Source organism: Octopus bimaculoides, chromosome 1, assembly GCF_046866305.1.
Source record: "Octopus bimaculoides isolate indiv1 chromosome 1, ASM4686630v1, whole genome shotgun sequence".
NCBI classification, from domain to species: Eukaryota; Metazoa; Mollusca; class Cephalopoda; order Octopoda; family Octopodidae; genus Octopus; species Octopus bimaculoides.
This window is the reverse complement of record NC_142928.1, coordinates 131,216,533-131,239,032: the sequence shown is the minus strand read 5'-3', so window position 1 is coordinate 131,239,032 and position 22,500 is coordinate 131,216,533. Positions and strand designations below refer to the sequence as shown.

At 36.5% G+C, this 22,500-nt stretch overlaps 1 protein-coding gene and 1 non-coding gene across 8 annotated transcripts in view; one reads left to right on the top strand and one right to left on the bottom strand.

Annotated features, from left to right (window-relative positions):
• LOC106875810 (rabphilin-3A) overlaps positions 1-22,500 on the bottom strand; it is a 289,512-nt gene that overhangs the window by 75,780 nt on the left and 191,232 nt on the right. For all 7 annotated transcript variants that reach the window (XM_052970476.2, XM_052970468.2, XM_052970487.2 and 4 more), the window contains 3 exons: positions 15,177-15,257; positions 6,654-6,797; positions 5,363-5,492 (listed from right to left, as the gene is read on the bottom strand). In XM_052970476.2, coding sequence (XP_052826436.1) covers positions 5,363-5,492; positions 6,654-6,797; positions 15,177-15,253 — 351 coding nt within the window. In that variant the 5' untranslated portion in view covers positions 15,254-15,257. The remainder of the gene's footprint in view (positions 1-5,362; positions 5,493-6,653; positions 6,798-15,176; positions 15,258-22,500) is intronic.
• Positions 13,380-13,513, top strand: LOC128250064 (U4 spliceosomal RNA). The gene has a single exon (XR_008266179.1). It is a non-coding gene; the product is annotated as a U4 spliceosomal RNA (small nuclear RNA).

Sequence of the window (22,500 nt, the reverse complement as noted above, 5' to 3'; positions counted from 1 at the left end):
AATTTTGATGGGTGAGGAAGTTGATTATATCAACTCAGCGCTCAACTGGTACCTATTTTATCAACTCCAAATGGAAGAAAGGTAAAGTTGACTTTGGCAGAATTTGAACTCAGAATGTATAATCAGACAAAATACCACAAAGTATTTTGCCCGGCATGCTGATGGTTCTGCCAGGTTGCCACCTTAATAATAATAATAATAATCTTTCTACTATAGGCATAAGGCCTGAAATTTGGGGGAGGGGGATAGTCAATTATATTGACACCAGTACTCAACTGGTTCATACTTTATCAACCCTGAAAGGATGAAGGGCAAAGTCAACCTCAGCAGAATAATAATAATAATAATAATAATAATAATAATAATAAAAATTCAGACAAATACATAACAAAAACACCAGAACTTACAAATATATATAATATACAGAAAATTGCACTACTGGACACTGCACACATCCTATGCAAAACACTTTCAATACAGTAACCATAAGAGCATCACAGCAAACCACAGCACATACCCAAGGCACACAGAGCTGCGCTCGGTAGTGAAGTGAAAGCACGTTATAAAAATAAAACTACTGAACAATAATAATAATAATAATAATAATAATAATAATAATAATAATAATAATAATAATAGACTTTCTAGTCGAAGACAACATATGAGTGTTCAGCTTTTGCCAAACAATCTACACAAATGATTTGTTTATAGTGATCAAATGTATGGGCTGTACATTAGCTCACCCCATCTATCAAATCGATGTTACCTGAACAGGTGCATGGTGTACCATGTGTCAGGTGTCAAAGTGATCACAAAGCAACATGAGACGAAGTATTTTGCTCAAGAACACAATGCATCACCCAATCTAGGAATGGTAACCATGATCTTGCAATTGAGAGTGCAACAATCTGACCACTAGGCTAATAATAATCCTTTCTAATATAGGCACAAGGCCAGTAATTTTGAAGGGTGGGAAAGTTGATTACATTGACTCCAATGCTCAACCTCCAAAAGGACAAAAAGCAAAGTTGGCCTTGGCAGATTTTGAACACAGAATGTAAGGGTGGATGAAATGCTGTTGAACATTTTGTCCAGCATACTAACACTTCTGGCAACTTGCCACCTTTCATGGTTTCAGATTTCAGCACAGAGCCAGCAATTTTTGAGGGGAGGAGAATCGATTATGTTGACCTCAGTACTTGACTGATACTTATTTTATCAACTCCCAAAAGATGAAAGCAAAGCTGCCAATGGCAGAGTTTGAACTCAGAATTAAAAACAGACAAAATACCACTAAGCATTTTGCCCAGCAGGCTAATGGTTTTGCCAGCTCACTACCATAATAATGATGATGATGATGATGATGACGATGATGATGACGATGATGATGATGATGATGATGACGATGATGATGATAAATACCCTGATGCAGTACCAAGCAATAGCTTTCATGGCTTCTCATCTTAACTGATTGGAAGTGTTATGTACATTGTTTTGTCTTGGTATAAAAGATGGGCTTCAGGAAACACTCAGCTCAATACCACAGATTCGCTTGTCAGTTGTTTGACCTTAACCAGTTGAGCATGTTCCTTAGTGGTTGACAATATGTACATCTCTGATCACGAGCAGAAGTAGTGGGGGAACATCATAGCCATGTGTTGAGAGGAATTCTTTGAGGTTTCAATAATTCACCTCTGGAAACATGGGTGTTTCATTCATCATCCTTAAACAAACCTTATTCAGGGACTTTTTGAGCAGGATGGGCTACTCAACCTGAAGAAAATTCTAACTGGGCCCCACCTGCAAGGCCATGCAGTTTATCTTGATATGAGATCAGCATTTCGTGCATATATTGTTGTGATGCATGTGGCTAGTGTACTCTTATCAGACAGGTAGTCATGATGGGTATACTGGGCTTTGTATATTTTACCCCAGTGCAACTTTGATGGCATGCACTGTTCTGTCACTCAATAATAATAATAATAATAATAACAAAATAATAATAATTTCTACTATAGGCACAAGACCAGCAATTTCAGGGGTGGAGTAAGTTGATTACATCCACTTAAGTCTACAACTGGTATTTATTTTCATCAACTCAGAAAGGATGAAGGGCAAAATTGACATTGGCAGAATTTGAACTCAGAACATAAAGACAGACGAAATGCTGCTAAGCATTTTGCATGGAGTGCTAACAATTCTGCCAGCTCACTGCCAATAATAATAACTCCTTCTAATTTTGGCACAAGGTCAGCAATTTACAGGGGAGGAGGCAAATCAATTACATTGATCCTGAAAGAATGAAAGATAATGCTGACCAAGTCCTGGAAGTTGCTGTTTTAACAGCAGCCTCCAGGACCTGGTATTGTTGCTGCTTCTGTCATTGTCCCTTCCTCTGTTTTTCTAAGTTTCTCATGGTTAAAAGTAGAACGATCTCAAATGCACTTTACTGCAATCTGCATTGTAGCAGGACTTCTTTCTGCACTCACAAAGAGGAACACCCTCAGAATTATTGTGGTTTATTATTGCTGATTAGAATTTCTATATCCATATAGGCCCTACCCCAAACTGGCAATATGTTGTTTTTAGTTTCTTTGGCCACTTACCACTTGTTCGTAGTGCATGTCAAAAGCAGCAATGAGCTAAGGGTCACTGTTGTCACCAATATCTTTTACCTAAAACCCTGTGTTTTGTTTTCCCATATATCATGGTAAGAGCTTCCAGCTGTGTGTATAATGTACCAGGTTGGTCTGTTTCATTGCATTCATTTTGAATATTATGTCCACAGTGCAATAGTATTTTCCTCAGTCAATAAGGTATATGTTATTCTGTATATCAGTTAGAACTGCGATTGTCCTTTGGAGTGAGTGGGGGTATGAGAAAGGTTTCTATGTGTTTTGAGGTGCAAACATGAGGTTTTTCTTCCTTTTTCTTGCTGCTTAATAAGGCTGAGGTATGGATGTACCTTCTCTTGTCACACAGCTCTACCAAGTAGAGTTTTTCTCCACCAGAAATTTATATTTAATTTTCATCTGTTTGAAATAGTCCCAGTAAAAGAAGAAAGGCTGGAAAAAACATTCTCTGTTCCAAAACCCAAACTCTTTATTCATTTCTTCACTGAATGAAAAAAACATGTATACTGTTGTGTTATTATCATTTATTATTATTCTTGTTTTCTGTCAGAAATTCATTATTTTCTTTTTCTTTTGAAATATTCTGAAGAAGAATTAAATTTGTTTTTCTACTTTTCCTGTCTACTATAGGTAAAAATATATTTATTTTCATTTAAATTTTTTGAGGAGTTATTTTTGAATATTGTAGCTATTTTATTTGCTTACAAGTGATAGAAAGGAATAACTTTTATTCTCAAATTAAAATCTTTTTACTCCAATTAAAAGAATTAATGCAAATATGCCTCTCTACTTAAATGTGTTATACTAAAACTGTATCCCACATAGATTCGCTTGGTAATAATCTACAATATGAGGGTCCTGGTGAAACACAATCAACTATCATAAAACATAAAAGCAATAACACCACCACCATCCCCACCAACAACAACAATGATGATAATAATAATGGTTTCAAATTTTGGCACACGGCCAGCAAGATTGGGGTAGGGGATAAGTTGCTTATATCAACCGCAGTGCTCAACTGGTACTTATTTTATCAACCCAGAAAGGATGAAAGGCAAAGTTGACCTTAGTGGAATTTGAGCTCAGAACATAAGACAGACAAAATGCTGGTAAGCATTTTGCCCAGCATGCTAATGATTCTGCTAGATCACCACCTTAATGATAATAAAAATAATAATCTTTATTATTGCTGCTATCAAATCCATTCATTCATACAATACAAATGCATAAACAGAGTTACAAAATATGTGGGAATAAACAAAAGAAAGAGGAGGGATAAAGATACACAACATACTGAGATGTGATAATTTTTTCCTTTCAAATTACACATCATAAATGAATATGCATCAATACAGACATAATTAAAACATATAATTCATAGAAAATTCATAACTTCCTGAGTCAGATCAAGGCTCTTCAAAATTATGATTATCTTCATCTTTGCTCTACACTTTGTCTAAGTCCTGAAAATGTCACATCTTGGAAGCACCCACAAGCAATTCAGGTGTCAGAATGGACAAGAATGAGCCCATATTTTTGTTGTAATTTAAATAAAGTTCACAATAGCCACCAAAGCTAATTCTCACAGGTAGACTATGTGTTTGTTACACACACTGCACATAACCAGAGCCCAAATTTTCATAAATCCGTATTTCATCTATTCTTAATTGCTTCTGTAGTCATTCTCACAATTCTTACTTAGCATTCAGCAAAGTTACTAGAAAACAGCACCTCTCTTAACAAGGGCACGTGCCCACAAAATTCAGGGAAAGGCATAGTCAGTTAAACTGATCTGACTGGTACTTTATTTTGATAGCTGCTGAAGGGAAAAGGTAAACTGTGAGGGTAGTCAGAAATTTGAATTCAGTAAAGAAAACAACTACTGTGTGATTATGTAAGATTTCACTATTTCAAACTGTTCATGTAATAGGAGTACAAATAAACTTATAATAGAGGAGAGTAAAAAAGAAAATATATGAGATTATAGATTTTGCAATGCCATAAAATAGTAGAGCCAAAACAAAAGAAACAGACTGAAACCAATTTGATTTCATCAAATAAATGAGAAAATTCTAAGACATGTGAATACAAATCATCTCTGTAACCATAGAAGCAGTGAAAATGATACAAAAATAGCTATTCAAAAGTTTGTGTGACATGGGAATTGAAACCTGAACAGTTTGTTTACAGTAACTATCATTCTCTATTGTGCCAATATTATTAACAAAGTCTTTGAGAGTTGAGAATGCTTATTGTCACTAATTCTCCATAATCAATGTGCAATTCTATAGCAACAGCAACAGTAATGGTTTTAGACTTAGGTATGAGGAAGGTCAGCAATTTTGAGGTGGGCAAGGCAGTCAATACCACTGACCCCAGCACTTGATTGGTAGCTTATTTTATTGACCCCAAAAGCACGAAAGGAAAAGTTGACCACAGTGGAATTCGAACTCAGAATGTATAGAGCCAGAAGAAATATTGCAAAGCATTTTGTCTGACTCTAATGTTAACCCTTTAGCATTTAAACCAGCCATATCCAGCCATATCCTGTTTTATGTTCAAACTGACCAAATCTATCCACATCATCAGCATCTCAAAGCTAAGAGATAATGCATAATTAATTCAAAACAATATAAATAAATAAGCATTACATTTGACAGAGTAACCTGAATGCTAAAGTGTTAAAACATGTTAAGAAGTATAGTCTCACTTAGACATTACATTACCTTCTTACAATCATCACAGTAAGTTGGAGAAGCTCCCAGCAAACCAAATTCATCACCACATAAAATACATTGATTGTCGCCATTTCCCATAGCATTCTTCTTCATGTTATCAAATTTTTCTACCAGACGCCTGAAAGTAAAGAAATGCAAAACAGAAAAGAAAATAAACCAACACTTTCAAGTGATACTTTTTATCACAACAAAGAGTTTCATGTAAACTAATAACATTGTGGAATCATTTTGGACATTTCTGCTTTTAGCTTTTTCCAGCGCTATTCAAATTGCTTGATTGCATGGACAGTACATGCCTAATTCACAGTGAGTAAAAATTCAGAGCAATGACACATCCACTGCTTCCTTGTTTGAGATGCTGGTTTAAAGAGACTGAAAAATGTCAGAGGTCTTAGCTGAGTGAAAAATCATCATCATCATTTAGCATCCATTTTCTGTGCAGGCATGGGTAAAATGGTTTCAATGGAGCTGATAAACTGGAGAGCTACACCAGGCTCTAGTCTGTTTTGGCTTGGTTTCTACTGCTGGATGCCCTTCCTAATGCCAACAACTCCACAGAATTGTACTGGGTGTCTTTTACATGTCACTGGCAAGGATGCTGTGTATGTGTCACCAGCATGGGTGCCTTTTGTGTGTCACCAGCATGGGTGCCTTTTGTGTGTCTCCAGCATGGGTGCCTTTTGTGTGTCTCCAGCACTTGCCATGACTACGATTTCACCGAGCTCACTACAATAATTATTTACATGTAAATGAATCCACTATCAGTTTCAATAACAGATGTTGTAGTTGCCCAAATAACAGAACTACCTATTGTTTGGATTCTCAAATGGTTCAATATTCCACAGAAATTTGTACATTTAATGTAATATCAATGCTGAATCAAAATGACACCATGTGCAATAAGGCAGGCACTTTGAATTACAAGTAATTTCTATTCAACCAAGTTTCCATCTACCCTTTTTCACTCACAATGTTTGGGTGGATCCAAGTCTATGATAAAAGATACCCAAGATGCAAGTGGAATCAGACTTGGAATCTCATGATTCTAAAGTGAACTTCTTAACCATTTGGCCGTGCTTATGTCCTATTCTTAGCATGGCCATACCTAAATGAAATTTCTTGAATATGAAATGTAAGACTATTAGGCACATATTCAAAAGCGAATGCTACCAAGTAAATAGTGGAGAGTTATATTTTATATGATGATTGTTAAAAAAATAGTGTTCGATGTCCTTGGACAGTTTATCACAGAAAGGATGATAGGAATGCTGGATCTTACCCAATTCGTTCCTGTTCCACATTGTCCATGAATTCGGCACGTGAGATCACATTTAGTATCTGCTCCTGTTCATCAACACTAAGTTGGTCATCCTTGCGAAATTGAGTGTATCGGTTTGTATGATATGACCAGCCAGTTCCTAATCTGAAAATAAAAGGAAAAAAAATGTATATATTCAGAGTTGGATAAATGAAATGAAAAGGTACTAAACACTTATATTGGGGTATCTTTTATCTATTTCAGTCATTAAACTGCAGCCATGCTGGGACAATGCCTTGAATTTTTAGTTGAATAAATCAACCCCAGTACTTATTTTTTAAGCCTGGTACTTATTCTCTCGGTCTGTTTTGCCGAACTGCTAAGTTATAGGGACTACGGTTGTCAAGTTGTGATGGGGTACAAACACAGACATACACACATAGATATATATACATATATATATGGGCTTCTTTCAGTTTCCATTTACCAAATCCACTCACAAGGCTTTGGTCAGCTCGAGGCTATAGTAGAAGACACTTGTCCAAGATGCCACATGGTGGGACTGAACCCAGAACCACATGGTTGGGAAGCAAACTTCTTACCACACAGCCACTCCTGTGTATATTTATTTATTCAAAGCTGAGACATCACTTCATCACTATTCTGAGTTTCATGATTCCATTTTGCACAACGACTGAAATTAAATTCACATATCAGATACAAACCATTAGTTAGCTTGGTTCATATAATATAGCATGCTATCATGCTGTTTAAATCAACTGTTATTTAGTGTGTGTTGTATACAGGCATGGCAGTATAGTTAAAAAGTTCACTTCTCAACTACATGGTTTGAGGTTCAGTCCCAAATATCTTGTGTGTGTATGTATGTGTGTGTGTGTGTGTGTGTGTGTGTGTGTGTGTGTGTGTGCACATGCATGTGGTAACAGAAGTTGCTCAGAATTTTATCTTAAAATAAACCTTAACACATAATGTAGAGATTTAAAGAAAATACCACACTAACAATGTTTAAGAACACAGAAAGTTAAGATCAATGAACAGCAGGTGTCACCATCCATATGTATCAGATTCTTAAGAGTAGATCATAAGTTGCCTAAGACAAAAGCAATTGTAGGGGACCTGTTTTCTATTTGGCATCAAGCTTCAAACTAGGAGATACAAGTGGATCTGAAGAGTAGACTCATCTTTCTAGAAGTGACAATAACATCACTCCAATCAAATTCTTTCTGTCAGGGAACATAAAAACGATCATTATGACTAGAATCAGAGTGCTCTTGAAGGAAAGACTTGACAAAAGAAAGCCAAATATCAAGATTTGGTTGATGAGACTCTGGCTAAAGGATGACACACAGCCTCAATCCCAACTCAAGTCGCTTGTCGTTTTCCAGCAAGAACAGTGTATTATTTCCTGCAGAAGATTGTCTTGCAAGGCCACCAAATAGATAACCATTAAACTAGTTCAAGGTGGTAGACAAGAGACAAGAGATAGAAACCATCAATTCTTGCTATCCCACTTAGGTGAAGTTAACAGGCTAAGGAGCAAAAAGCTTGTGACCCTGAGATACCTGCTGAAGATACAGAAGTGTTTTCAACATTACAACAGATTTAGTCACCATGAGAAGAGCCTGCAATAGCTCTATGTAGCTTCAGCATGGGGTAGAGCATCTTTGATCTTTAATTCATCTTTATTTCACATCTATGTTTTCTTTTGTAGTCTTTCTATTCGATTTCTTATCTACTTACACCCCTCCATTAAGTGAGTGAGTGAGTGAATGAGTGAGTAAGCGAGTGAGTGAGTGAGCAAGCCTACATGCATGCATGCGTGTGTGTGTGTGTGTGCATGCACATATGTCTCTTCCCATTTGCGTCCTGACATTACTTATGTCTACTGCAAAAAACATGTCTGGCCACTGAGTGGTTCATCATTCAAAAAAAAACAAGGGAATGAGTATGTTACTTGGAAACAAGGATTAGTGACAGAAGGGTGTCTAATCATTGAAAAACTACTTCAAATAAGTCTTGTGTAATGCATGCTAGCATGAAAATGTGTATATTTAAAATGATGATGATAATGATGATAATGGTGATGATATACCTCTCACCCTTTTGGTACCACAAGTTATCCCTCCTTCAATTCTAAATCCTATTAACATCCATCCCACATTTCGTTCCATCAACTCCCCTCGCCCCTGTTTACCATTGACTACTTTCACCCCTACTTACCTCAGAAGACCATCTCCTTCCCTATTTCTATCCATTAGTTACTTTCCCCTTCCCACACACATGACCTGCAGCTTTTACCCACCCTCCTTCATTCTTCAGACATCAAGCTCTCTTCACCTTTTTTAGGGATGTTACCTTGAGGGTACCCCTATGGTTCTCAGTCACCTTCATCTTTATCTCTTTTCCAAGTAACACTTTATCCACCCACCCATATATAACACAGGTGGCAGAGATGATTTTGAATCTCTCTCTCTCTCTCTCTCTTTCTCTCTCTCTCTCTCTCTCTCTCTTTCTCTCTCTCTCTTTCTCTCTCTCTCTCTCTCTCTCTCTCTCTCTCTCTCTCTCTCTTTCTCTCTCTCTCTCTGTGTCTTTCTCTCTGCTTCTTCCCTTCAGACTCTGCTGAGGTTAGCTTTGCCATTCTGCTCTCCAGAATCAATAAATAAAGCATCAGTCAAGTGGTGAAATTGGTGGCAGAGGTGATTTTGGATCTCTTCTACTCAACTCACCCATTATCCTTCTTATCATTCTCTCTCTCTCTCTCACACACATATATACATACATACACACACACACACACACACACTAACCACTGGCACTACTGTTTCTTTTAATTACTCCCCTGCCACTAATTGTTAGTCTCCACCAACACCCTCTCTCAACAACAAACCTGTCCCTCTCACCTTATTTAAACTTCTTAACAGGAAGCATAAAGTCACCATCCTCTCTCTTGTTCTTCCTCTCATTCATGGGGCATCCTTAGCCTTTTGGGTTATAAAGCAACGCCCCACCACCACCACCACTACCACCACTAGAGCTAGAACCCAGTGAAAAAAAAATGAACCAGTGTAGTAACTGGTATTAGAAAAGGCATCCAGCCATAAATAACCATGTAAAAATTAAAACATCTGAGCAAGGCATGGTCTTCTGACCTATTAGGTAAAGGTAAAGTTATCTTCTTGAGTCATGCTAACTCATAAGGGCTAGCTTCCTGGCTTCCATGGCATATAAAATCCCCACCTGGATAGGGCGCCAGTCCATCGCAAGACTACTTATATTTGCCAGCTGAGTGGACTGGAGTAATGTGAAATGAAGTGTTTTGCTCACGAACACAATGCGTCGCCTGGTCCAGGAATCAAAGTCACAATCTTACATTCATGAGTCCAACACCTTAACCACTAAACCACACCCCACCACCCAAAGACCTGTTAAATCCATGCCAACTTTGAAAGTGAATACAAACGATGATGATGATGATGGTGATTATGTGGCTGTATGATAAGAAGTGTACTTCCCAACCACATGGTTCCAGGTTCAATCCTACTGTGTGGCACCATGGGCAAGCATCTCCTACTATATCCCCAGGATAATCAAAGCCTTGTGAGTGGATTAGGTAGACAGAAACTGAAAGAAGACTGTTGCACACACACAGATATATATAGGACTGAAATACCTGGTGCCTAGTTGTACTGAAGAAGACCCACACCGGAAGTGCTAAAGACACTCCCCCTGGTGAAAAGGATTGGCCTGCGAGAGTTCTGTGCCAGTGCCACATAAAAAGTACTCATGCCGGCATCACATAAATGCGCTCGTGCTGCAATCCCATTAAAAGCACTCAGCCAACACTGTAAAATGGTTGATGTTAGGGAGGGCATCAAGCTGCAAAAACCAAGCCAAATCACACTGGGACCTGTGCAGCTCTCTGGCTTGCCAGCTTGGGTTTAATCATACAACTTGCACCAGCATTGAAAATGAACATCAAAGGATGATGATGATGATGTGTGGTGAGAAGCTTGCTTCCCAATCACATCATTCTGGGTTCAGTCCCACTGTATGGCATCTTGGGCAAGTGTCTACTACCATAGCCCTGGGCTCACTAAAGCCTCGTGAGTGGATTTGGTAGATGGAAACTGAAAGAAGCCCATTATATATATATATATGTATGCGTATGTGTCTTTGTGTCTGTGATGGTCCCCACCATCATCACTTAACAATCGATGTTGGTGTGTTTACATGCCCATAACTTACTGGTTTGTTAAAGAGACTGTCAGAATAAGTACTAGGATTACAAATAATAAGTCCTTGGGGCAATTTCTTTGACTAAAACCCTTTAAGATGGTGCTCCAGCATGACTGCAGTCAAATGACTGAAACATGTAGAAGAATGTGTGTATATATATATATGTGTGTGTGTGGGTGTGTTTGTGTGTGTGTGTGCATGTGCGTGTGTGTATGCGTGTGTATCACGCAAATGGCACCTGTGCCATTACACTCTTGAAGTGGTTGGCATTAGGAAGGGCATCCAGCCATAGAAACCATGCCAAATCAGACTGGAGTCTGGTGCAGCCTTCCAGCTTGCCAACTCTGGTCAAACCGTCCAACCTATGCCAGCATGGACAACAGACATTAAATGATGATGATGATGGTGTGTGTGTGTGTGTGTGTGTGTGTGTGTAGGCATGTATATAGCTATGTGTGCCTTTATGTTTGAATTTGCCTCCTGCTACAACTTGACAACTAGTGTTGGTTTGTTTACATCCCATAAGTTAGCAGTTTAGCAAAAGAGGTCAATAAAATAAGTACCAAGCTTTAAAAAAATAACCCCTGGAGTCAATTTATTTGACTGAATCCTTCAAAATATTGCCCCAGCATGGCCACTGTCCGGTGGATGAAACAAGTAAAAGAAAACACACACACACACACATTCGTTTCCTAGTTTCAGTCACTGAATTGTGACCTTCAATGATTTTTGTTGATCATATTGACCCCAGTACTAATTTTAGTCTGGTACTTATTTTAATGACTTGTTATGTTAGGAATATAAAGCGAGTATAACATAAATAATACTGACGTTTAGGTTAAGGAAAAATAAAAGCATACACATACACACTATACACATGTCAATTCAGGACCATAGTCAAAGATACTCACCCATGTTATCAGACGGTGTGATCAAACCCAGAACTATACAATCACAAAGAGAACTTTTTAATCACACAACCATGCCTGCATATACTGTATTTCATGTAAAAGATATTGTATTTCATTGCAGACTGTCACCTTTGCCATTTAACCCACAATAAATTGCCACCCCATATACATCTATCAATCTACACACACACTCAAATATACATATATAAATATAAATATATATGTGTATATATATATATATATATATATATATATATATATATATATATATATATTTATAGATGGTGGAAAGGGATTGAGAGAAACGACGTAGTCTGTATGCATAGGTGGTGTTGTAGTGAATTAGAGAGTAGAAGAAATAGATTTGGGGGTATATATATGTGGTGATATGATCAAAAGAAAATAATCCTATTCAAAAGATAGTAAAAGATGGATGTTTTTGCCAGGTTGAATAGGTTGCCTGTTGGGAGTCGTATAATTATGTTGCGTGATCATTTATGCAATTTTGCTTGTGATAGAACTTAAATGTGTGGAAAGAGCGGTGATTGCAGTTGCTAAACGCTTCGCTTCGTTATATCGAATCCCTTTCCACCATCTATAAATAGGTTTGGCTGCATTCTTGAATATGATACTACTAAATACCTTTCCCACCCATCTCTCCCTTTATCTCTATCCTTGGTTTATCACTCATACCCCCACCACCTATATACTACATAAGCGCATTCCTTCCTACCCACTAGACCTATTAACCTTATCTCTCCCCTTCCCTCCTTCTCTCTATATGCTCATCCCCTCTATCCTGTAAGATCAACTGACCATTAAAGTATACTGCTACCATCCTTCACCTCTATCTCTCCTCCATCCCCTTTCACATTCTGTCTTCATGACTTGACCTAATTACCGCTCATCCTTTACTTGACTCGGCCATTCTTCAAGTAAACAAGCTAAAATCCATTGCAGTATGGCATATATTCACCTCTGCTATCTATGCTATATCAGCCTTTGTTCCAACATCTATTTCCGGATTATCCCCATATGGATTGCTTTACACGGATTTCTACACGGATTTTTACTACTGGAATGAAACTACACTTCAAGTACTGTTCTCTCTTTTTTCAGCGCATCACACGCTTTACCACTTCATACTAAAAATATCCGCCTATGGATATAATAATAGATTACTTTATTTTTTCTGTCTGCGATGAAGGGAAGTACTGCATTTTCCCAGAAACAGCTGTAAGACTCTATCCATAAAATACTTCTCCAACCTTACCATTGCTCTCTATCTTTTTATTTTTATATATTTACATATACATACATATATATATATATATATATATATATATATATATATGTGTGTGTGTGTATATATATATATATATATATATATATACATACATATATGTATATGCATGTGTGTGTGTTTGTGTATGTATATATATATATATATATATATATATATATGTATATTAATTAGTATATATTTTTGTAAACAATACTTCAAAAGTAAAATTTATGGGCTATTTATCATCACTTTTACTTAGAAACAGCATTATTTTGAATGTTCACTGATGAATATAGCTTTGTGCAGAGGCGGTACCAAAGCCAATGAAGTAAATCTGAGGCGTGGTTATTGGTAGTTGAAAACAATATCATGGATAAAGAAAACAGATCTCTGATCATTTTTATAATTTATGTATGATGTGTCTGTGTATGTGGAAAGTATTCATGCATGTGTAAATGTGATGGATGTCTGTGTGTGTATGCATCAGGTTGATTTTCTAGAGAACTACTTCATTCATCCAGTTTCTCTATCCTTCAGCACGTGTGAGTGATAAGAGATCTATAATAAAAGTCATTCCCTCACTATTTAAATAGTAATAATAATAATAATAATAATAATAATAATAATAATAATAATAATAATAATAATAATAATAAAAATGATGATGATGAAGATGATGATAATAAAATTACTGAATAATAATGATGATGATGATGATGATGATAATAATAATCATCCTTTCTATTATAGGTACAAGGCCTGAAATTGGGGGAGGAGAATAGTTGATTACATCAACCCCAGTGTCCAACTGGTACTTATTTTGTCAACCCTGAACAGATGAAAGCCAAAGTCAGCCTTGGCAGAATTTGAAATCAGAATATAAAGACAGATGAAGTGCCGTTAAATATTTCGTCAGGCATGTTAATGATTCTGCTAGCTTGCTGCCTTGAGAATAATAATAATAATAATAATGATAATTTCTTATTTAGGCACAAAGCCGGTGAGTCTGAGGAAAGTAGTAAGTCAAAACCATCAGCTCCAGTACAAAACTGGTACTTTATCTTATTGACTCAGGGTGATGAAAGCCAAAATTGACCTTGTCAGAATTGGAACTCTAGATGTAAAGATACAGAACAACAACAACAACAAATAATAATAATAATAATAATGATGATGATAATAGAAGAAGAAGAAGAAGAAGAAGAAGAAGAAGAAGAAGAAGAAGAAGAAGAAGAAGAAGAAGAAGAAGAAGAAGCAGCAGTTGCAGCAGCAGCAGTTGCAGCAGCAGCAAAAGACCATCTTGTATTGAGATGTTGTGTTGACACCAAATGAATACAAAAATCGTCATGATAGAGTGAGGCAGTATTTACTTTGGAAAATATGTAAACACTACACAATCAGCACTCCTGCTTACTGGTATGAACATCATCCTGAACCAGTCATTGAAGGTAAAAATGTCACTATCCTCTGGGATTTTCCAGTCAACACTGACATAATGATCCAGGTTAATTGACCAGACATAGTCATTAAAGACTGAGAAGAAAATACTTGTAGAATAATAGATGTAAGTGTTCCCACTGATAAAGATATATCTGTAAAGGAATTTGACAAATTAAATAAATATAAGGACCTTGAAATTGAAATACAAAATTTGTGGTATCTTAAAGAGATAACTGCTCTTGTTATTGTAGGTATGATAAAAAAAAAGGATGTCAGAAATATCTAGATAATATCCCAGGAGAACCATGTCTCTGAGAAATCCAAAAAATTGTGCTGACAAGTACTGCCCACATCCTTAGAAAAACCCTATCAATTTGAATGTATGTGTCATATTACATGAAGATATTTTGCTATTGCCCCTGCTACTTGCTCTCTTCAAGCTTTCAGTCATAATGTGACATCTCTTATCCTTCACTCACCTTAGGGTGCTGGGTATGGCTCAGCAAGTGATTGTAGCAAACATGCAGAAGAAGAAGAAGAAGAAAAAGAGAAGGAGCAGCAGCAGCAGCAACAACAACAACAACAACAGCAGCAGCAACAGCAACAGCAATGGCAGCAGCAGTAGTAACGATAATAACTACTAATACTTACTTGGCACGTAATGCTAATTGTCGGTCATTAGGACACACCCAGCGCTCAGTGTTGCTTTGACTGTTAGGATCATCCATGATGCTAGACAAACAGAAAGAAAGAATGAATTATAAAAAGGCAAAGTTTCAACTCTGACAGCTACTCACAAACATTAAGAAAATTTAGGATCTTATAATTCTGTATGGGAATGATGGACTGGCTTAAATAAAGTATTTAAATAAAGTATTTAGCATTCAGATTACTTTGTTAAATGTAATGCTTACTCATTTATTTGACTTAATCATGCATTATCTGGTATATTTCAGGTTTTACTGATGTGATAGCTTATTTTTAGAATGATACTGTAGGATAGGTGTGAGAGGCTGGATCTGCCCTGTCTGAACATAAAACAGAATATTTGGCGCTTTGCTGTACTCAAGAAAACTTGTCCTCCATAGAAGAAGTGTTAATGTTGCTCCCCCTACTGAAGAGGATTGACCTACAAGAGCCCTGTGCTGGAGCCACATAAAAAGTATCTATGCCAATGACATGTAAAAAGCACTCATGCTGGCACCATGAGATAGCACCCATGCTGGTGTCACATAAAAGTACCCATGCTGGTGCCACATAAAAGACACCCAGCATGCTCTGTAAAGTGGTTGGCATTAGGAAGGGCATCCAGCCATAGAAACCAGGCCAAATCAGACTGAAACCTGGTGCAGCTCTCCTGCTTGCTAGCTCTGGTCAAATCAGCCAACCCATGCCGGCATGGAAAATGGACATTAAAGGATGATGATGTGACCAGTTTATATCCTAAAAGGTTAAACACCACACTAATAAATTAGATTCACTCCTTCATTCCAAAGATTAGCTCACAAAGAAACTGTCTTTGCTCCTCATTCTCATCAACATACTACTCATTTTTCCATGCTAGCATGGGTGATATGTGTTTGCTATATGGCGTATTGCTACACTTTTCAATTTCCAAGATCTTGCCTGACATCATGAAATATAACCAACCTCATTTTTAAAAAAATATATTCTTTAGTCTCCCATGTTAGCATCCCTAGCTCCTCTATCCAAACCAATCCTACCTGCACCCAAGTTTCTACTCTAAAAAGAGGTATGATGATGATGATGCTGATGACAATGGTGATGATGATGAATAATCCTCCATTCATTATTTCACTCAACGGGTGTAAACAATATTAGCATTGACAGTAAAGGCATACATAGAAAACAGTTATTTTTGCAGGGACCGTACAGCAGACACTAACATATGGTATACATGTTAAATAGTATCACATCAACAAATGAGTCACTCACCTCAGTCAGCAAAAGCATCATATGATGTGTCATATACCTCCTAAAATCACCTCAACCTACATTTTCCTCTTACTGTGATGTCATAATCGATTCTCTCCACCAGAGAAATAAAATACAACGTATACAAGGCATCTTAATGTGTTTCAATAAGAGGCGAGTCATAAGAGAAAACTAATCAGTTTAGTGAGAAACCATTAATCAAAAGTCGACATGAAAAACTGCTGAAGCAGCATCCAAATTGATGAGTCTCTTCATAATGTCTTATCGCTGTACATTACATAGAACAACATCAATTATAAGATATATTGAGAAGAAATGTAGCACAGTATCAATGTCACTGCATTGACATAACTGTATAGGGTGCACTGTAAAAACTGTGAGCAGAGCAAATATGTACAACAGTGAAAATGCAGTAAAGAGAGGAAAGAGTTATAGTTGTGATGGTACAGTATGTAACAGGATGAGAGATTCCTGCACTGGATGGGTGCTGCTCACATCCTTCACATTAAATATTAATTGAAGAAAGAGTCGAGGTTTTTCGTTAACTTCAACAGTGTGAATATTTATTCTTTGATTCGCATTATAAAACATTTCCTTCCTCTGGGCGAATTGGCAACCTAGGAGCTTATCGGCAGTAGTCTAGTGGAGTGTGTCAATCCTGCCCGTTCATGCATAGCGGGGATGCGCCATGAGGTAGCAGCTAAAGAGAGCTGCTGGAGACATGTCTGTATCGATCAGTTATTGGCGTCAAAAAGCAGGGAGATACAAGAGAATTTCGCAGCTGCTAGTTTTCTGCACATGTACATGAGGGAACTTCCGGCAGGCCTTCCAGAAGATTCCAACCCTGCGCTAGATGCATTTCCTGTTATCAATCCTCACCTGTTTTCAAGTACGGTTATAATCCTTTAGTTAATTGAACAATGAACAACCCAGACATAGTTACGAACCCCTTTTGTTATTGTTTACAAAGATCATGCAACATGGTCAAGACATGTCAAGAAACCTAGGTGTGCTTCCATAGTTGACTGCATGTGTACTGAGAGCACTCTTTAAATCTGGCTAAGGATCCAGAAATCTCTCTAGTGTTGGTGCCATGATAAATTATATTACACGATGTTAGGAAGGACATCCAGCTTTAGAAATCTTGCCATAATATACAAGTAAGCTAAATGTAGTCCTCCAACCCATTTAGAAGGACACTAACTTTGAATCAGAAGTGACCGAGACTGAAATGAACTGTCCAAACCCACACCAGTATTTGACCTTCGTTATTTATCAAGTTTTCTCTTAATCTACCTCTTCCTTGTATATTTTTCACCAAAAAATATTAGAATGTTTTTATCCAGAGCAAAAACTATATACTTATTTTGCAACACATGTCTATACTTCTTCTTTATACACTATATAAATGTTATATAGAGATGGAGCTGACATATCAGATCAGTACAGTTTATGTACTGTATTGTAAGTTGGAACCATTAACACTTTAGCATCTAAACCAACCATATATTCTCCTTGTTTTGTGTTCAAACTGGCCAAATTCAGCTTCTCACACTGACTCTACAATGTCATTGTAAAAATTAAATAATCACAGAAATCTCAAGGCTATAAAATAATGCAAGATTAATTCAAAACAATGTGAATAAATAAGCATTACATTTGACAGGATCAGGTAACTTTAGCTATCATGATAATCTTTCTACAGAAGAAAAATAAAGCACTTGGCTGTTACCATTCTTTTCCATGGAGATTCCCTCTGCATGGGGCATTACAATGTTAACTTCAGCTGCTGGTACTTGCTTTCAGCTGAGTAAACTAGAGTAACATGAAATGAAGTTTCTTGTTCGAGGACACAGTTCATCACCCAGCCCAGAAATTAAATCCATGACCTTACAGTCATGAACTCAACACAGTAATAAATAGGCTTCATGGCTTCATATTATCTAGAGTCACAATTCTGCAACCAGATCTGTCATATCCTAATCATGATGGGGCTTTTGTAAGTATATCTATATATGTAACTGAAATATTGCCAGCCTTCCTCTCACCATGTATCACACCATCCCTAAGTAATTCATACCTCACATCACATCTTACACCAACCACATCTCTGAAGTAATGTGTGTGTGTGTGAGGAGAGAGAGAGACATAGGGGGGGAGAGAGAGTTGTATTCTTTCTTTTGTGACATACAATTTATTATATTTACACTGAAATTTAATTAACAGCATGCTCAATCTTATAATTGCTACTCACATTCATTGCTGCAGTCAATGCTTTCTACTAACTTAAAGCTAGATTATATATATATATTAAAATAAAAAAAAGGATAAAAAAAGGGAACAACAGATGAAAACTTGTTCCCTGAAAAATCCCTGCAGCTATACAATTTTTCAGAGAATTAAGACATTTGGTTTTGAGGTCAATTTTCATTTTAACAAAAATGCCATCAAAATATTAGTTATTTAACATAGGAAGAACAGCCACAAATACTTCTTAAACATAGGTGACAACTACACACCGGCACAAGTACTTTGATATCATCACATTCTAGCAGACACTACCTGACAATATTTTCCGTTATGTAAGGTGATAACAATGTTAAGTTGACTGGTCTCAGTGTTTCAAAACTGGTGTCTACATGACCACTCCTCCTAGTAGAAAGCACAGTCAAATCTCCCTCAAATTACACCCTAGTGTCTTAAATAAAAGATACAGCAGAAATCTAGTCACTGATATACAAAAAGATGGAATGACCATGATAAGAGCATCTTTCATCTATTCAATGAGGACTATTCTAACCATCAGCCAAGTTTGAGCTTACAAGGGAAGGCCTCTATACAGTCACTCAAATTGAAAGAAATAGCAACTAAATTTCCCTCAAATCACATCAAACAATCTAAAAGTAGGAAATGACATATTGGATAACATAGTCTTATATATATAGTTAAAAGAAAAATCACCTAAAAGGCAATGTTTCTCCTAGCCAGTTTTGAAGCAGATTTTTTTTGTTTTTTCTTTAGTGGTTGTATTTAAGCATAAACATCTGCCAAAAGTGTTACTATAGTTATTCTATTAAGCTTGCTGAGTTCATGTTGTCTCAGACACTTTGACAATTCTGCAAAACTGTTGCCTTTGACTTTGGCAGTATTCATCATAATCATCATCATCAATAGCACAGGTAACTACTATAGGCACAGGACCTGATTTGGAGGGAGCAATGGGTGAATTGATTACGTCAACCCCAGGACTCAACTGGTACTCATTTTATTGATCCTGAAAGGATGAAAGGCAACGTCAGCCTTATTGACATTTGAACTCAGATCATAAAAAGCTAGAAAAAATGCTGTTAATCATTTTGCCCAATGTGGTAACAATTCTGCTGACTCACCACCTTAAATAATAATAATACTAATAATAATAATAATAATAATAATAATAATAATAATAATAATAATAGTCCTTTCTACTAAAGGCAAAAGGCCTGAAATGTTGGGGGAGGGGACTAGTTGAGTACATCAATCAACCCTAGTGATTCACTGGTACTTAATTTGGCAACCCTGAAAGAATGAAAGGCAAAGTCAACCTTGGTGGAATTTGAACCCAGAATGTGAAGACTGATGAACTACCACTAAGCATTTCACCCAGCATGCTAACAATTCTGCCAGCTAACCACCTTAATAATAATAATAATAATAATAATAATAATAATAATAATGATAATAATAATAATGATGATAATAATAATAAGATTAATAATAATAATAATGATAATAATACTACTACTACTACTACTACTACTACTACTACTACTACTACTACTATTACTACTACTACAACAGAAGACTGGATGCTGCGGCTTGTGTGCAAACATGAAAGCGGCAAATAAATCACATTCTGTTGTCAATGAAGCTTGCAAATTTGCAAGGGAACTTCGCATTAACCCTGAATTTGATGAAGCACCCGAAAACACTGTCACAAAAAAAGCAAAATAGATCAAACAGACTGCAAAAAAGAATAGGCAGAAACCAATTGAAGAATGATGGAGCCAGAAGCCTCTGCATGGACAGTATATACTCCGAAGCTGAAATGCTGATGTAGACCAAACAGCAACCCATCAGTAGCTGAGATTGAAGGTTTCATATCAGCTGCACAAGATCAAAGCTTGCTTACCAAAAACTACTAGGCTAATGTTCTTCAAAATGGTTCTGACCCTAAATGCAGATTCTGCGATAAATTTGATGAAACAATAGACCATCTTGTCTCAGGATGTCTTGTGCTGATGCCAAATGAATACAAAAATTGTCACAATAGGGTAGGACAGTATTTATATTGGAAAATATGTAAACACTACACAGTTGTTTGACCTTAACCAGTTGAGCATATCCCTTCGTGGTTGATGATATGTACATCTCTGATCACAAGCAGAAGTAGTGGGGGAACATCATAGCCATGTGTTGAGAGGAATTCTTTGGGGTTTGAATAGTTTACCACTGGAAACATGGGTGTTTTGTTCATCATCCTTAAACAAACCTTATTTAGGGACTTTTTGAGTGGGATGGGTTACTTGACCTGAAGAAAATTCCAACTGGACGCCACATGAAAGATCATGCACTGTCTATCTTGAGATGAGATCACCATGTTGCGCACATATGGTTGTGATGCATGTGCCTGGTGTACCCTTATCAGACAGGTAGTCATGATGGGTATACTGCGCTTTGTATATTTGCACTCCAGTGTCACTTGAATGGCATGCACTGCTCTCTCACTCAATAATAATAATGATAATAATAATAATAATAATAATAATAATAATAATAATAATAATAATAAGAAGAAGAAGAAGAAGAAGAAGAAGAAGAAGAAGAAGAAGAAGAAGAAGAAGAAGAAGAAGAAGAAGAAGAAGAAGAAGAAGAAGAAAGCAAATGGAGTGAAAGGACTGATAATAATAATAATAATAAAAATAATAATAATAATAATAATAATAATAATAATAATATCATGTGGATGATGGTGATGTTATTCTTCATGGAGATAATAGCATTTACTGCACCATCATCATTTGCATCACATTAAACTGTAATGAACATTTATAACCATCTTTTGAATTGCATGACATAAAATATTGCAACAATGCTGTAGTTATTTTCTCCACCTTTATTTATTATTCATTTATTCTGCTCTTGCTATTAAAACTGATAGTTTGCTTCTCTAAAGATAACATGGTTAATGTCATTGAGAAATAGATACAATTGTTTGACTCAAGGTACAGTGTGATGTTCCTTTATGAGTTATCTAATTTACGTCGTTTTGTTCTTGTGTAGTGTTACGACTGAGCAGACCCATGACACATAGATAATCATTCAGTTGAACAAATAGGTGAGACTAACAGATCTACTGTTCCACATATATCATGGCTCTGCCTATAGACGGACCATATTGTACATGCTAACATACAGAGGTTAATTATATAGTGTGAACTGTTGATATCTGAGTATAAATGCCTATATATAGTCTGGTGATATCAAGGAGAAATGGAGAAGAGTGGTGATATACGCTCATTATATCAAATGTGACAGTTTATTTCAGTTTCATCTAGTGGCTGGCCATAGCCGTGAACTTTTTTCAGGAATGTCAGCCATATAAGTTACATTTTGAAATGATGGTTTTGGGTAAGAGAAAATTAATGGTATGCTATATTGTTTTGGAAGTAAAGGGGGGAAACTGTGCAAACAACTCAGTCTTCAAAATGTGTGTGTGTGTGTGTGTGTGTGTGTGTGTGTGTGTGTGTGTGTGCGTGCGTGTGTGTAAGTATGTACATGTATATATCCACAAATATACTATTAAATGTATGTATTAGCATATGTATGAATGCAAGTTCTGTATGTGTATGCAAAAGTTTATTTTATTTTATTGCTAAATTTGTAAGGAAAGAATATGGGATGACTTAGAAAAATATTATGTACATACATACATATATATAATTTAACATCTCATTTTCCATGTCTGCATGGGTCATAC